General features: G+C 45.5%; 2 protein-coding genes across 3 annotated transcripts; both read right to left on the bottom strand.

Moving 5' to 3' along the window:
* Positions 1–457: 457 nt before the first annotated feature.
* On the bottom strand, positions 458–4,978 carry LOC135823819 (uncharacterized). The gene is made up of 5 exons (XM_065336669.1): positions 4,661–4,978; positions 4,097–4,273; positions 3,202–3,367; positions 2,846–3,000; positions 458–1,931 (listed from the first exon to the last, which is right to left on the bottom strand). Exons 1-5 carry the CDS (start codon positions 4,722–4,724, stop codon positions 1,588–1,590), a joined length of 906 nt encoding a protein of 301 aa, XP_065192741.1. The 5' UTR covers positions 4,725–4,978; the 3' UTR covers positions 458–1,587.
* Positions 4,979–6,985: 2,007 nt separating this feature from the next.
* LOC135823817 (uncharacterized) lies at positions 6,986–15,376 on the bottom strand. Of its 2 annotated transcripts, none has more exons than XM_065336666.1 (6): positions 14,800–15,376; positions 11,959–12,069; positions 10,244–10,406; positions 9,517–9,741; positions 9,120–9,268; positions 6,986–8,328 (listed from the first exon to the last, which is right to left on the bottom strand). In XM_065336666.1, the coding sequence occupies exons 1-6, from the start codon at positions 14,903–14,905 to the stop codon at positions 7,781–7,783; spliced, it is 1,302 nt and encodes a 433-aa protein (XP_065192738.1). In that variant the 5' UTR covers positions 14,906–15,376; the 3' UTR covers positions 6,986–7,780. The 2 variants fall into 2 exon arrangements, with proteins under 2 accessions (XP_065192738.1, XP_065192739.1); XM_065336667.1 differs by lacking the exon at positions 14,800–15,376 and adding an exon at positions 12,599–13,093 and having other exon boundaries at positions 6,988–8,328.
* Positions 15,377–15,629: the final 253 nt, after the last annotated feature.

Here is a 15,629-nt window from a genome sequence, read left to right as displayed (position 1 = left end):
AACGCTAGCCGGTATGTTCAATTGAGATTTTGTTATATTGGTCATGTAAACTCGTTGTGTAGCCTTTGTCTGCTTCGACCCGTACCGACTGCTGCTGAGGATACTGCATCTACATGTGACAAGATCTAGAAAGGAAAGACCAGCTAGAAATGCAATAGGTGGAGAAGTGAGTGTTTTGGTTAAGTTCTTCAATACTTTTAAAACGTGTATGTTTAGCGGAAAAAGGCAGAGGAAAATCATGATCACAAACCAGAATTGAAGAGAGAGAACCAATAATATACAAATTCCGGAGGCTGCCCAGCAATATCATAACCAAGTTGTTGGCCAGTCCGAACGTGCAAGAAATGGCACTATACTTACAATGCGTATGTGGTGATGATATTGAGCGGCATGGCGTTTCTCTCCATCACATCTCGACTGCACCAACGACCCAAGTGATGACCAATGATGCAATGTGTCATGTGTAACTTACTTTCAAATTTTAAAGTGTCTGGTGGTGAATACATCTCTTGTTCGTAGAAAGCACATTGCTCTGATGCTGGTTTAATTAACTTTAAAAATTATTATAGAAGCCTTGAAATTTTGTGTTATGAAGAAATGGACTGCGGACAATAAAAAACAAAGCCGTCTAGGAAAACATAGTAAACAACAAATTCACATCATTTCCGAGGAGCATCCTCGAAAGCCATTCAGAAAAAGGAATACCCGCCTAAGTCGAACTACCATAATTATTTTGCAGAGAAAAACAGGAATATCTAAAGAGGTGTACTTTGAAGTACAGTCATGTAGCTATATTGATTGCGGTGCAGCCCCTACTTAATGCTTTCTAACAAAGTGGTGGAGATGGCAAGTGAACAAGAATATAAAGAACAGAATAAATAATGATGTCCCTTAGTTGTGTGGGAAAGAAGTATGATTCCGGTCAGCAGTGAGTAATACAGATTGATAATAATTATGTACACACACACACATGATTGAATATTCGACAATCCTGTACATGCCTCTTGAAACGGAAAGCTTGGAGAACGCAATAGTCGAGTGTCTGTTGCTGAGAGTAACGTAACATTGTGCCAGCTGTTGACAGTGTAGAGTATGTGCGTAGTACCTACTGACTATTTACAGTGTTAGAGATTTATTCCATTGAAAGTAGGGACATTATCACCTTACAGAATTACTGCAATAAATGTCGCGGAGTTCATTTCTAGGCTTCGACCTTCCATCACTCGCTCTCCAGATTGCTGGTTTGCGAATGAGGCAGCACGTAATGTACGCCATTACAGTATTAGAAAGCTTGAAGCGAAAGGTCTTGAGCCGGTGTTGTTGATGCTGAACTAGTGCACCTTTCCAATGCATTGGTATTCATTTTGCTGGAGGTGGTGGACCCTGCTCGGACACTCGGCTGTGCAAGGAATTGATGGCCACGCTCACCCATTTTTGTCCCTTGCCTTGATATCCAGTGCCGTGTTGGGAGCCAGATATTGAGATTCGATCAGGAGTTGAATTTTGTCCTTGTCCCCTTTTTGTGGAAGTTGCATCCTCTTTCGATAATGGCGACCCGTCGGGGCTATGGCGTCGAGGGCTCAACACTCACACAGACGTGGCCATATCGGTCTCAGCATCACGTTTCCGAGGTATATAGCGCTGGGTGTCATCAAGAGATGGTTCCGGCCAATCAACCGTCTCCTCACAGCATCCTAATAATCGATTCCTTCTGAATACCAGGGCAAGGATTAGCAAGATGACAGAGAGGCCAATAAGGCTGTAGGCAACAAGTCCGAGCGTGGTGTATTGCACTTTTGGGCTAGATTCTTGCTGAGGTGTAATGTGATGGCCATTGGGAAACCGGCTGTTTATGTGCCCTTGTCCAATGATCCAATCGGACGAGGTGTCATCATCACCTAACCCTACCATTGCTGGCAGTGTTGCAGAACCTTTGAATAACAGGAAGCAATAGCGAAAAAAATACTCTTAGTTTTTCCACAAAAATCCAGTTCACCCTTTTAGAGTAATTGCAGAGATTTCCATAGCAATCTGTGTCAGAGGGAAAATATTTTCTTGTGTTGGCACAAAGCAAAGGTACTGCAGGTCTCTCTGTGTGTCTCTGTCTCTTTTTCTCTCTGTCTCTGTCTCTGTCTCTGTCTGTCTCTCTGCCTCTCTCTGTCTCTGTATCTCTGTCTGTCTCTGTATCTCTGTCTGTCTGTCTCTGTATCTCTCTGTCTGTCTCTGTCTGTCTCTGTATCTCTCTCTCTCTGTATCTCTCTGTCTGTCTCTGTCTGTCTCTGTCTGTCTCTGTATCTCTCTATATCTCTCTCTCTCTGTATCTCTCTCTCTCTGTATCTCTCTCTCAGTCTCTCTGTCTCTCTCTGTCTCTATCTGTCTCTATCTGTCTCTCTCTGTCTCTCTCTGTCTCTCTCTGTCTCTCTCTCTGTCTCTCTCTGTCTGTCTCTCTCTCTCTCTCTCTCTCTCTCTCTCTCTCTCTCTCTCTCTCTCTCTCTCTCTCTCTCTCTCTCTCTCTCTCTCTCTCTCTCTCTCTCTCTCTCTCTCTCTCTCTCTCTCTCTCTCTCTCTCTCTCTCTCTCTCTCTCTCTCTCTCTCTCTCTCTCTCTCTCTCTCTCTCTCTCTGTCTCTCTCTCTCTGTCTCTCTCTCTCTGTCTCTCTCTCTCTCTCTGTCTCTCTCTGTGTCTCTCTCTGTGTCTCTCTCTGTGTCTCTCTGTGTGTCTCTCTCTGTGTCTCTCTGTCTCTGTCTCTCTGTCTCTCTCTGTCTCTCTCTGTCTCTCTCTCTCTGTCTCTCTCTCTCCCCATCTCTCTCTCTCTGCGTACATGTAAACAGCATACGCAGTACAAACCTGATGTGTCGTTAATGACTTCCACTACGAACACCAGGGTGCTGACACCATACGTGTTGCTAGCGGAGCACGTCCAGTTACCGGATTCACTGAACGTCACTGAATTGATGTCTACGAATTGTTTATCGTGGACTTCTCCGCCATTATCAGTGATCCTGCATTCACAAACAGGGAATGAATATGGACATGTTGAGCAATGTATTGTAATAATACTAGGAAACAGGTCTGCTGGCGACTCGAGTAGAAAGACATCGATGTGTGCGGGGTTTGTAGCGATGTGTTCCATTTATTTGTGATTTTTATTGTTTTCTAAAGGACTCCCCAAAGAAGTCTCAGGTTCCAAATATATTACTCACCTGTAGAGTATAGGGTCCAGCGATATAGCCGTGCAATCTATCAGCAGTCGCTCCCCTTGGAGCACACGGATCACTCCCTCCTCCTCATACAGAAACAGTGGCAGCATGCCCGAACCTTGGCTGTCGTCGTCACCCGTGGTGCTCTCTGGGGCCGGAATGGCTATGGCTGCAAACATGGCAAAATAAGGTCCAGTTCAGTGGATTCAAGAGCAGCTTTCGTCCGTCATTGGGCAGCACATGGTCTTGTACGCCTAAACAAATAGCACGGTTTTCAGCATCCGTAGGAACGCTACCATCCTGCAAAGATCAAGGCGCAGATGCATATATCTATCATATTTTATCTATAAGGTGTTGTCTATAATAATAATAGTAATAATAATGCAGCTCCTAAAACATTGGTGTTGTACGTCCAAAGGCTTTAAGCCACAGCTTATTATAACAGGCCGATTTGGGGCGGGGGTGGAAGGTTCATTTTACTAAATAGGTAACTTACAATGAAGCATAGTGCTGTCGGAGGGCCGCCTAAAAGCTATAAAACTCTGAGTAACAGCTGAACCAAACGTACAGCCATTGTAAACTCTAATGGGCACTTTCGCATGGCGAGGACAGCTTAGGAAACAAAGCGGCAACAGCAAAACAGGCACTTTGCAGCAGGCCATGATCAGGACGTTCAGCTGGTCCAGGAAACCACTACTGGTAGTGTTATATCTACAGCAAGCGGCTACGTGCCAGTAGGCATTCTGTATTCAGGTTTCACTACCTGCTCTCCACAGCTGTCTGCATTATCTTGCAGCAATCATAACATATTATTAACCTAGCTTTCAATGAAATTTGGGCCTTTTGCAGAAAACAACATTGCCCAAACACCAGCAGTAACACACTAGGACCAACCAACCTTCAGCCCCTCGCAATGAAGAGGAATCAGTGATTAGGAACAGCAGAAGTACGGTCACTAGTATTATGGTCCATGGTGCAGCCGTGCGCGTAGCGTATGTGGTCCTTCGACGTTTCATTGACTGTACTCGTAGCCCTATCCTACCCCGCGATGGGCACAGTCGATCCAATCCTCCATCTGCAAAGAACAGAATAGCACAATGCAAAGGCGTGTTCTTGCAGCGTCTTCCTTTTCCGTACGACTATCGGGAAGTGAAGCGACATTCAATGTAATGGTATAAGCAGAAGGGGGTTTCAGCAGCATGCACACGGATATGCATAGTGTGTTGGAGACATGCAGCTAGGCTCCAGAACCACCCAGGCCTATAGCTGCTTCATTCAGTTTGGAGATTGGGGACTCTTCATTACTCAGATCAAAGATGTTATTCTCACACACCCTCTTGACAATTCTGAACGAACGAACTAAAACATAATCCTATCATAACTATGCATAAGAATTTCTAGACTGCCACAAGCGCGCAGGCGAGCCGTAAATCTTTCTGCATTTTTAAAAGTTCAGACATACCTGTAAAGCCGGCGGTATCGGAGGCTTGGAGATGATTTTGATACCGTTGCTTCGGCCTCTCCATTTCTGACTCCGTGGCTTTACGGGCTAAATGAAGCGCTTCTTCGTGTTGTTCCTTGTTCCTTGTTCCTCTCCTCACCTCTGCTTTTCTGACACTGATGTGTGACCGAATCTACGCTGACGTTTTACTACGCTCTTACTTGTACATGTAAGCACTCCGGGTCTGCGTCTACCTCCTATTCAGAACTGCACTCGGAGGTGTGACTGCCACCCCATAGTACCAGTATGGGATAAAAGGAGCCAACCATGGCCGGACCTGTGCAGGACAAGCCGAACATTCGTGTCGAAACTTGGCTCGGCGTGTCGGTAGACGCCTTGAGAATACTTCTCGGCTGAGAATTCCTGCGAATTTTCCTGCCAGGAAATGAATGACAGTGTATGTACATGTATTGCCACCCGTCAAGTTCATGTCTGCCATTCATACGTGAGAGGCGAATTCACGGTGAACAGTGCTTATCGTTTTCATGTCCTGAAAAAACAACAACCAAGGAGTGACGAATATGTCAGGCACTATTTACTTAGGATCATGTTAAGCCCACTATCCCAAGTCTGCAGGCAACGCAGACTGCTGTGCAATCTGCTTCTGATAGAGCTGCTTGGCTCGAAATTGTCAACAGATGAGTTGACCTCATGCAATGAGTGATATGCGAACTGTCATTATTATTACGAACATAGAACAATCAACTTCATGTCATTATTAGTATTATTATTATTATTATTATTATTATTATGTTAAGCGGAAATTGGCACACATATTGCTAATAATGAGTACGGCACAATAGAGGTCTTCCCTCAGGAAAGGGCTCAGTACTAGGGCTTGGCGGATAATGCCGGCAGAAAAATTGGCAGAATTCGGTACTTTTTCTGGTAAGTTTCATGCATGTTTGGTATGTGGATAAAGAAATGGAGCAGAATTCGAGGAATTGCCCGCCATAAGGTTTGTATGGTTCTGCCAATTTCGGTGCAAAAAAAGCAGAATCTGCCACCTTTTCGAGCATTATCCGCCAAGGCCTACTCAGTACCCGCTCGCAGACAGAGATGTAATGAGTAGTAATTGCTAATAACATGAGCAAACCCTTTCTTATGTAGGTGAACATGATGTATGGTGTAACCGACACATGTACGGGTAATTCTCCGAGAGCATACAAGTCATGTCAAGTCTCAGTCCACCTCTGACAGCAAGCCGCTCTATGAAAATCTTCTCTCTCCATTGGAGAGAGAGAGGAGAGTTGTTGTTGTTGTTGAAATTTTATTTTGTATCGCAGACCAAACGGGCAATGGTGCCCAATATTATGATGGTGATAATAGTTGCTACTTCTCCATCCAAACTAATGGCGACTGTCAAGACCTTACGGCCTCGGAGCTGCGGGACTCTGCGCTGGTCGTCTATCCGTGTGGAGGCAAAGCAAACGCGTGTATTTTGGTCTTTGAGTTTGACCACTTGGTGGTGGGTCTTATCTACTCACCTCCCACCGTTTAGGCGCTGCATCTGCGTCTTGATCCTAGAGGGTGGTGGCGTTCCCACGGCGGATGCGGAAAACTCGGCTTCTACTTCTAGCCGAGTCTCACGCGAACCGTGAAATTTATTTATTAGTCAATGCTGCTTTTTGGCCTTATGCGTGCCTACACCGGTATCACTATTACATTGTCATGTACATGACGACCATGGCATTACTGCTCACCATAGCCTTTCATACACCGCATTGGCTGATAAAAGAGTTATCGCCTAGCATTATCCAAGTTGGCGTTTTGTTTCTAGTCATTCATACATTTTCCGGGAGAATGCTAACCAAATGTCGTTATTGGTCATTTACGAATGACAGATTGAGACGACAAGCTTTGCCCCCGTCCGGGATGCGGACGACGGCGTGGTATGGCATGTCGGTCCCAGGAATTGACAGATCATACGACCTCGGCCTACCCTCATGATGGCACACATATACGTACATGCACATACATAACCCTGCGTACTACAAAATGTACCAGGCATCGGATATCCAGGATGGCATGCATTGTCGCTCTGCACATTTTGGCCTCCCTTGGCTTTGCGATACCCCCCCCCCCCCCATCCAGTTATCTCTGTGGTATAGGGCTGTACTCACCAGTCTCACGTAGCTGTGTTTCAGGTGCTAGTGCAACTCTCGATTGAAAACTACTTGTATTGAAAATCAGGGCGTAGAACAGTAGATTTACTGTGTGCAAGAGTCGATGACAGTCATCTGGCCATCATGGATATAACGATTCTAGAAATCACAGTAGAATTACTGAGAGAATGGTTTTATTCACAACACCAACTGGTACTGGGCCAATCGCCTGAAACCATGGAAACCATGAAGTAAGTAGATTTACTACTCCCGGTAAAACTTACACACACCATACCAGCAAAACGCACACCTTTTTTACTGAAATTAAAAAAAATAGTAAAATGCAGAAGAAAAGTGATAACGTCATAATCACCTTGATACAGAAAATAAACTACAAAATGTATCGTTACGACTTTAATACGTACAATGTACTTGTACACAACATGACCGAGTGAAAGCGTTTCTGAACGAATATTGTGAGTCTGAGAATAATTCTGATGTAGAACGGATTTGAAGAAAGAAAGAGCTGCACGCCTTGTGGCCACTGAGTTGCACCATGAACTAGTCTAAAGCACTGTTGGTGCAATAGAGATGAACCGCAGCTGTATGGCGGAGAGAGTCTCCAGCCGGAAATAAATAGAACATCTGGACGGATAAAATAAGGTGAGGAGTCAAGCGAATCCTGGTACATCTCTCAAGGGATTTCGTAGCGAGATAAACACTGCCCCATAATCTATCAAGGAAAGAAGAGCCTCTTGGAATGGTTATGGAAATGCATAGTAATAAATTATTGGAGATTCTGTATTATGTTGTCTGGATGGATTCAAGTCTGAAGGAAGGAGTTGATTTCATACAAGATAGTGTACAGTTTCAAGTACGTAGACATGTACCTCTGGAGTACAAATATGTTATGTGCAGAATGTACAAGTGTGTATGTTCAGTGCAGCGCCACTCACACCAGGGCTGCCTATCATCATCAAACACACGTGCCCGTGGTGTCGCCTTGCGTCATGACAACCACCGACTGGCATGCTGGCAGAGTGGCGGAGTCGACCGGAGGAGCGGATGCTGCGACTGTGGCGGGCTGTTGGTGGGCAACGTGAGTGGCCGAGTGGCATGTTGCAATGGTGTGCTCAACCTGAGTAGAGGCTACGACCGTAGGCTGCTGACTGGCAATGTGAGTTGCCGAATGAGCTCTGCCACATTCAGGATCACCTTTGTTGATCTGAATATTAGTCTGTGGGGTTCTTCTGCTGATGGCAATGGCACTTAATATCACTGACACAACGATGACGGCAAACACTGCCCCGCTGACTATAATATACAAGCTAAAAACCTGGGCTGAATCATTCGGTTCAGAACTGCCACGATCATTGGTTGTAGTCTTGGGCTGGGGATGGTCAGTTGATGGTGATGAAGTACTGCTAGTTTTTAGAGTCTTTTCTCCTGGCGATGTTAGTACACCCATGCTTGGAATATGAACAGGAGTAGACTGGGAGAGTGAAGCTGGAGTTGTTGGGAGTGCTAAAATTTGGAAACACATGCACAGAGCAGAATAACAATACACTGCATTAAGCACTCATCCATGTCGACTTGTTCACATTTAAAAGAGACTGCCCATTTTTTTGATCCCATAATAATACTTAGCCTACTCCACCGAACATGTGTGAAGGATCTGTGACAATCAGCTCTCTCTGAACTCCCTCCTTCTAGGGTTTGTTTGCGCAAGACTGGATTCAGGCAAGGAAGAATGACTGGACCAATCCGGTAGGTGAAATTGAACCTTGTGGGCTGGATAGCGTGTACCCAGAGCAGTTCAGTCCTACCACTGCTTACGCTGGACTGCGGGCTCAACATGCTCCGCTGTATTGGTTTGTTAAATTTTCCTGTCGCAGCTTTAGTTTTTCTAGTCAAATAATGTAGAGGATCACGTGGCTGGACCTCATCTGATCACTGCTCACATGTATCATATTCTTGCTCCTAGCATAAGGCCTTTTATTTAAGAACTCAAATGGTGAGCCAAGGAAAAATTGTAACATGGAAAAATGTGGGCATAAGTTATGCGATCGAGTCCACCAACTAAACCAGATTTTGAATGGTCAGTTTTGTGCTAGATTGTGCACGTCTGACTGTTCAAAATCTGGTTTAGTTGGTGGACTCGATCGCATAACTTGTGCCCACATTTTTCATGCTTTTTATTTTTTTTTATTTTTTTTACGAATGACACTATCCCCGCGATCAGACACAGAGAAAGAAAAATCACGGAGAAAGAGATAAGAAAGAACAATTACGAATGGCTGTCTCATTCTGCCTACCTGCTTTGCTGACGATGACGTCAATGTATGCGTAGATGATGGAGACGCCATTGGCCGCCCTGCACACGTATGTTCCCGAGTGCGACATTTTCACTGCGCCGACAACCAGACTTGCCGTGGCCTGTGTGGTGCCGCTAGGAGTTCTGATGCTGAACAAGACAAACCCAGGAGATCACAATAGATCATAGAAGCTATCATATATTGGTCAAATTACCATGCTTGGCTTTCCATACACGTGTGCGTGTAATTTGTTGCAAGTCACTGCGTAAGTATAATTCGTGCAACAATTTGTATCAAACAGTGCCATCTCATAGCTATGTGTAAGTATGTAGTTCTGAAGTCCACGTTCCTGCAAAACTTGTGAAGGTGGGAAGATGATTAGCTGAGATAGACTTACAGGTAGGCGTTGCCGTTGACGCCATCGTGCAGGGCCCGAGCTGTACAGTTGATGGCGAGGCGCTCTCCCTCGCTCACCTGAATCCGGCCAGTGCTGTTCTTGGAGCAGTGGCCGGTCTGCTTGATACGGGCGTCCATGAACCAGGGCAGTTCGCCGCACACCGCATCCTGAACGTCAGCGTAGACAGTGACGTGACGGGAGAGAATTATCTCGTGATCCTTGAATCTGAGCAAGAAGTACAAGAGCAGTGCTACCGTTATGTATTGACGTACCCGAGAACATTCAAGACATGTGTTTCTTTCACTGTAAATCATCGGGACCATGTATACTGGTAAAGAAGGAGTGATGAGGAGAGTGTTGGCTAGCCATCTAGACAAATGCATGTGAAATATAAGCTTTTGGGCACATGTTTGCACTTATCAGTGCACTTGTCTTGCCTGTAGGGCAGGAGTATGAAAGATAGACATTTCTGAACGTATTAAAAACAGCTTGAAAGAATCGATATGAGTCCAATGCGATGATGATGACGGTGATTGGGCGAGTCAAGATATGCGTTTTCTTTAAACGTGATGAGTGTTTTGAGAAAGACTATACATGTACCGGTACAACAGGTGATGCTTGCAGTGTTATTCAGCAGATTACAATTGCTCTATGGCCATCCATGCAGGTTTCTGTGTGGCGGCGTGTGCGTGGCACAAGTCCGGCGACCGACCGTCTGCTTGCTTACCTTCCATTTTCGTACACTTGTCCTTTCACTCTGCAAAAGTAGATCCCCGCGTCCTGTGTACCCCGCGCCGTCAATGTAAATGTCTTTCCGTTTTCATAGACAGGTGATGATGACAGAGACTTGTGATACCACTGGTAGGTTGGATTCCGTAGTAAGGCTACCCCTATCCGCACATAGGGACATAGGAAAGAGCAGAACAAAAACGTGTTAGAACTCACTATCATTATCGAAATTAGAATGCGCTCAACCTCTCCCTCTCCCCTATTTCATCATAGCCTTCGCTTCCTTGCTGTAGACAGCTCTGGTACCGGTTCCAGCTCAGATGCATGCAGCAAACAACAACAAAAGGTGCTTTTGCAAAGATATTACAGCAATGTGTTCTGCGTTTTCACAATCCTTAGTCAGTGGTGAGAGAAGTGGTCGAAAAGCATTTTATGAGCGGAAGTGGCTGAACCCATACTACAACGATTTCTTTCATATTATTTCTGGTGGATTCCCCCTTGAACACCTAGAACCGCAATATTGCACATTATGCGCTATCCCTATGGCATTGGGCAACTGCATAGATAAGCGGGTGCTAGTGATGGTGGCCCATGGCATGGGTATAGTGCATGGAAATGGTTAGGGCAAACGAGCTGATTCGGGACAGTGTCCTGATCTGCTCACCTGTACAAGTCCATGGGACTTCAGGCAGCAGGAAAGAACAATTGATCTACCAGGTGCGAATTTAGAGCGCGGGTATAATTTTCAAAGGATTCTGGCCCAGTGCCAAACACTAGTTCAACATTACATGTACTACATGTACATGTACTAGTAATGTGCAATATTCCACAGTCAGCTGCATGTATGAGTTAGGCTTTGTAAGCAATACTAGTTAGCTGACCTCTGCCCATGGCATGAGCACAGTTCGTGCTCAGCCTACCAAAGGTGGGTACTAGGCCATGCCATAATATAATTATAATAGGGTGTTGGTGGGAAACCACCGCAGCTTAGTGTGGTGCTCTAGAACTTCTACAATAATATACTATGTAGTGCGTGCTACTTGACGTAGCACTGTGCATGGTACACTCAACAGTTCAGGAAACGGTTGGGGGGGGGGGGGGTGGTACCACTTGTATAAGGTTTTATGAGCACTGGGTCAAGTGGTGTCAAGAGGACGTGAACCGATTTACGTGTTACAACAGTTAAATGTGTAGTATGTACTCTTGCTGGTATTCATAACCACATCGATGTGACACTTATCCTGAGGTGGAGATTAAAATCTGTTTCTTGGGATGACCCTCAAGCCGGCATCTCTCCCAACGCATTCGTGTGCTCCATCCCTGCACAATGCTCAGGCGCGTGGGCCATGTGATGTGCTAGCACGGACGCAGCATCATTGCCATTGGCATTGGATCAGAGGGAATATTTCCCTTGTCATCTGATTATTGAGGTGAAAATGGCAATCTGCCAGTTAAGTGGAGTGTGCGTCCAGTATAATTGCGTTTAGGATCATTGCGATGGTAATAGTTAGCTGCTAAGGTAGGATTGAATATTCGCACTGAACATGTATCCCACAGAGACTGTTATTGAAAAGGGGCGTCGACGTGCGTTAGGCCGAGTGATGCACATGCACCCATGGCAAGTAACTAACGTGTTACTTAGTTTATTACTCTGTTCAAAAGAACACAGGTGAGATAACTCGTTGCTAGTGCGCATGCATCTCCAAGGCTTACCTGCGACATTGGCTTGCAGTGTTTTCGTCCGCGAACCTGGCCCGAACGACCAGACGATGTATCTTGGGGTTTCTGGTGTCATGCTGATGTAATCCTGACCGTTGGACGAACCTGGGGTCAGCGACACACGAAAAGAATGAATGAAGAGATTGAAGCACAGAGTAAATAAAATCAAATTCTATAATTATGACATTGTACATGTGGACATAGTTACATGACTGTACAAAGTCATGTAATTGTTCAGTTTGGACTTAATTTTAGTAGAATGCGACAGCGTGTTACAAATACACAATACATGAAAATGTATCGTTTTCAAGTTATGGTCATAGTCGTACGGAGTTCGATGACATTTGCGATGCTAGCATCTCAGTTTCCGTTCTACGCCAGCTGCATCATGTACATGTACGTGGCCGCGGAATCTTGTGGACATTGGGAATTCTTAGTTGGATGTCTTGCCTTTCGCCAGACGCTCTGAATAGCTATCTCGCCTGCACGGTGTAGGGAAAGGGACGTTTGAGGCTACACCACAAGCAACGAGATAGGACAGTAACTAAGCGCACCAATATTATTTTTTATCAGAACCCGATTGATATACGCCGACATGATCACGAGAGCACTGAGAGAATCAGGGTTTACCTACTCGTGGACAGCGACCAGGGGATGCCTTAGCGTGAGGCGAACCATCAGGGATTGATACCGCCAGACTGAGAGATTCATGTATTTGCAACCGAGGGCGTGGCGATAGCGGAGGGAATGTGGGTCTCCTTCGGGGACCGGGACGACGAATCCACAGCTTGAAGCTTCCCGAAACCAGCCATACTGTCCAAATGCTAACACCAGTAGTAACATCGCTATGCGAGAACTATAGTCTTCATTTTGTGGATTCCCAACAGCGAGTAGATTGTCGGACTAGTAAACCACCGATGGGCAAACAGTGTCAGTTGGAAAACGGACGGATACAGTTCACACGGCATTGTTTGAAGGAGTGGTTCTGAAATATCTCTAGCTGGAACGGTGGCTCTGAAATGGCAAGTCACTTCTAGACTTGGAGATCGGGCCAAGACCTCACCAAGCACGATTGTGCGCTTGATACTATAATACGCAGACAGCGTTGCTTCTGTTTCGTAAAAGTCAACTAATGGAGAGTGTCCCAGAGAGTCCGTTAATGCAGTAACACTTGTCAGAGAAGACCACGCCTGCAGTCCCTTTGTAGTCTCTTTGATCTTCAGCTACATGTAATATACATGTAATATGTGTGTGTTCGCAGACAGCCGGACAAACAAAAGCGGCTCTCACGTGCGATGCCAGGGCGGCACTATTGCCTGGGCGAGTGGCAGTGGCAGAAAGACAACAGGAGCGTGGCAAACAAACGAATGTCTAGGTCTGCGCCGAAAATCCCTCAATCCTTGCTGAATCAGGGAATTCGGATGGTGAAGTGACATGTACAATCATGTACCGTACGTTTACATTATGCTTTGACATCTGAATGGAGAGCTACATCATGAACATGGTCATGGCTGGAGGCAACCCCAGATCGAATGATTACAATGTACATTATGTGCAGTGAGTAGACTACTGAGTACGTAGTACTACTAGTACTACGCGCAATCGAACATGCCCCGGGTAGTGAGACTGCGAGAGTATGCCACTACCGGTAGTTGCAGTTAGCAAGGCTATTATGAGTATGACAGTATTTTTGCTTTTACAACCGCCCAGCTAACTAACACTAAGTAACAGTACTACTACTAGTACTTTGTGTGGCATGACTTGAAGTACAGTTGAACGGACAAAATACACATGAGCCTTGAATTTGAAATGCTGCCTGCCATCCATGCATCGTGACCTGTCAACTACTTACTTGTGAAGCCTACTACTACTAAATCCTTTGCTATTGTACTAGAGTAGAGGGTGACATGTGACTACACGCAGCACACTGCCCACTACTCGATCAGACTCGAAGCCAACAGCACTACATCATCAGTCCAATTCGAGGGGATATTTGGAGTCGCGAGCGTGAGTGGCGCTCAGAACACCCAGGACTGGGCTATCGAAATACATGTAAGCTCACTACTGCTGCTAGCGTAACCACCGCATACTGCAGTGCAATGCAGATGATTGTAATGTTCATTTTGGACACGTACCAACATTCCTCCTTGTGACGAAGTTGTGTACCAACACTCCTATAAGGTAGTTTGCTATTCTAAGCAACCTTGCAATGATTCATGTTGTATAGCGATCACTACTAGCACTGGTCAGTTTCAATCCTACACCTACAGACTTTCTCATCTTTAACCCTGGATTTCCAGACTCTGTTTACAATACAATAAACCGTGGAAAGGTGCGACCGAGCTGGTGTTCTTGCGTGTTATGTACCTCACACAGATTTTCACTAAAACTGTTCATAGACCAACTATACGGCGGTACATCATTCAGCAGCCATGACTATCTGTTTACAACGTGTTACATGACTCGTACATGACAATACTACAAGATCACTATGCAGTACATACACGTACACATGGCCTGCACTCTCTTTTTGAATCGAGCGCATGGACATGTGTGCATAGGAAGTATCGCCCATGAAAAGACATCACCAGGTCCGTTCAGCATTGCGGTCCAGTACACTGCCTAGCTCGGGTTCTAAAAGCCGGTGTCATGTACAATGCACATGTACAATGTATGTACACAGCCATTACAGCCATTTAAAAAAACTTAGTAAAAGTAGCTCTGAAAACTATGTACATGTGTATGTACACACCTGACTAGAGTACAATCGTCATGTACATCTACATGTAGTTTGAATACAAAATCCACCGCAAAGAGCACACAGCACCTGCTTACCTTCCGACACTTGTAACAGCGCGATCGCCACGAAGAGAGCTGCTATCCGCAGTGCCCCACGGCCGATCACCGGTATCCGCTCTTGCAGTCTGCAGGAAGTCTTCATGCTGATGCTGATGGTCCAAACCAGACGAGCTTCTTTTACGTATCCTTGCTTCGCGCGTGAAACCAGGTAGAGACTAAAGGCAACGACTTCAAAGGCCTCACTCGTAGTATTACTAGTGAGAAAGACTTGTGCAACTCGTAAGTCGTATAAGAAGTACAGATTGCTAGTGCCAGTACTAGTCTGGTAGCGGGCAACGGTCTGCACTGCTAGCTGTAGTGTGTACTGTAGTCTAGACTGTACTGATTATATCTATGATATTCTTTAAGACGGTATCTCACCACAATACCCTCTACAGACAGTGGTGCCCACACGCCACCAAACCACGTTTACATGTAATCGAGATAGTGCTACTATTACTAACGTTAGTGCTACAACTTAGTACAAGCTGCACACTGCCTCTTATCTGCGAAACTCAAATGAATAGACCTTGCCACTAGCACTGGCAGTCTTGGCAGATAATAATTACTTCAGAATCAGAGTGTTGGTCTGTCTTTGGCAAGAGCTAGCAGTGAACTGATCCAATTTTGTAGGCTTGGCCAATAATATCTATAAACCAGAGATAGGGATCATGGAGTACAGTACGGTGGAGGTGGATAGGGACGTCGTTTTACCTGTGTTGTCTGCAGAGTTTAGGGCCGGAAAATTCCCCTGTGCATGTTTCGTGCGCGTGTGGGGCTTACCCACATAATGCGACATATGCCAGTAGCAGCGGCACATGCATGTA

The sequence above is a fragment of the Sycon ciliatum genome, chromosome 8 (assembly GCF_964019385.1).
Source record: "Sycon ciliatum chromosome 8, ocSycCili1.1, whole genome shotgun sequence".
NCBI lineage: Eukaryota > Metazoa > Porifera > Calcarea > Leucosolenida > Sycettidae > Sycon > Sycon ciliatum.
The sequence above is the reverse complement of the archived record's forward strand: the minus strand, read 5'-3'. Positions and strand labels throughout refer to the sequence as shown.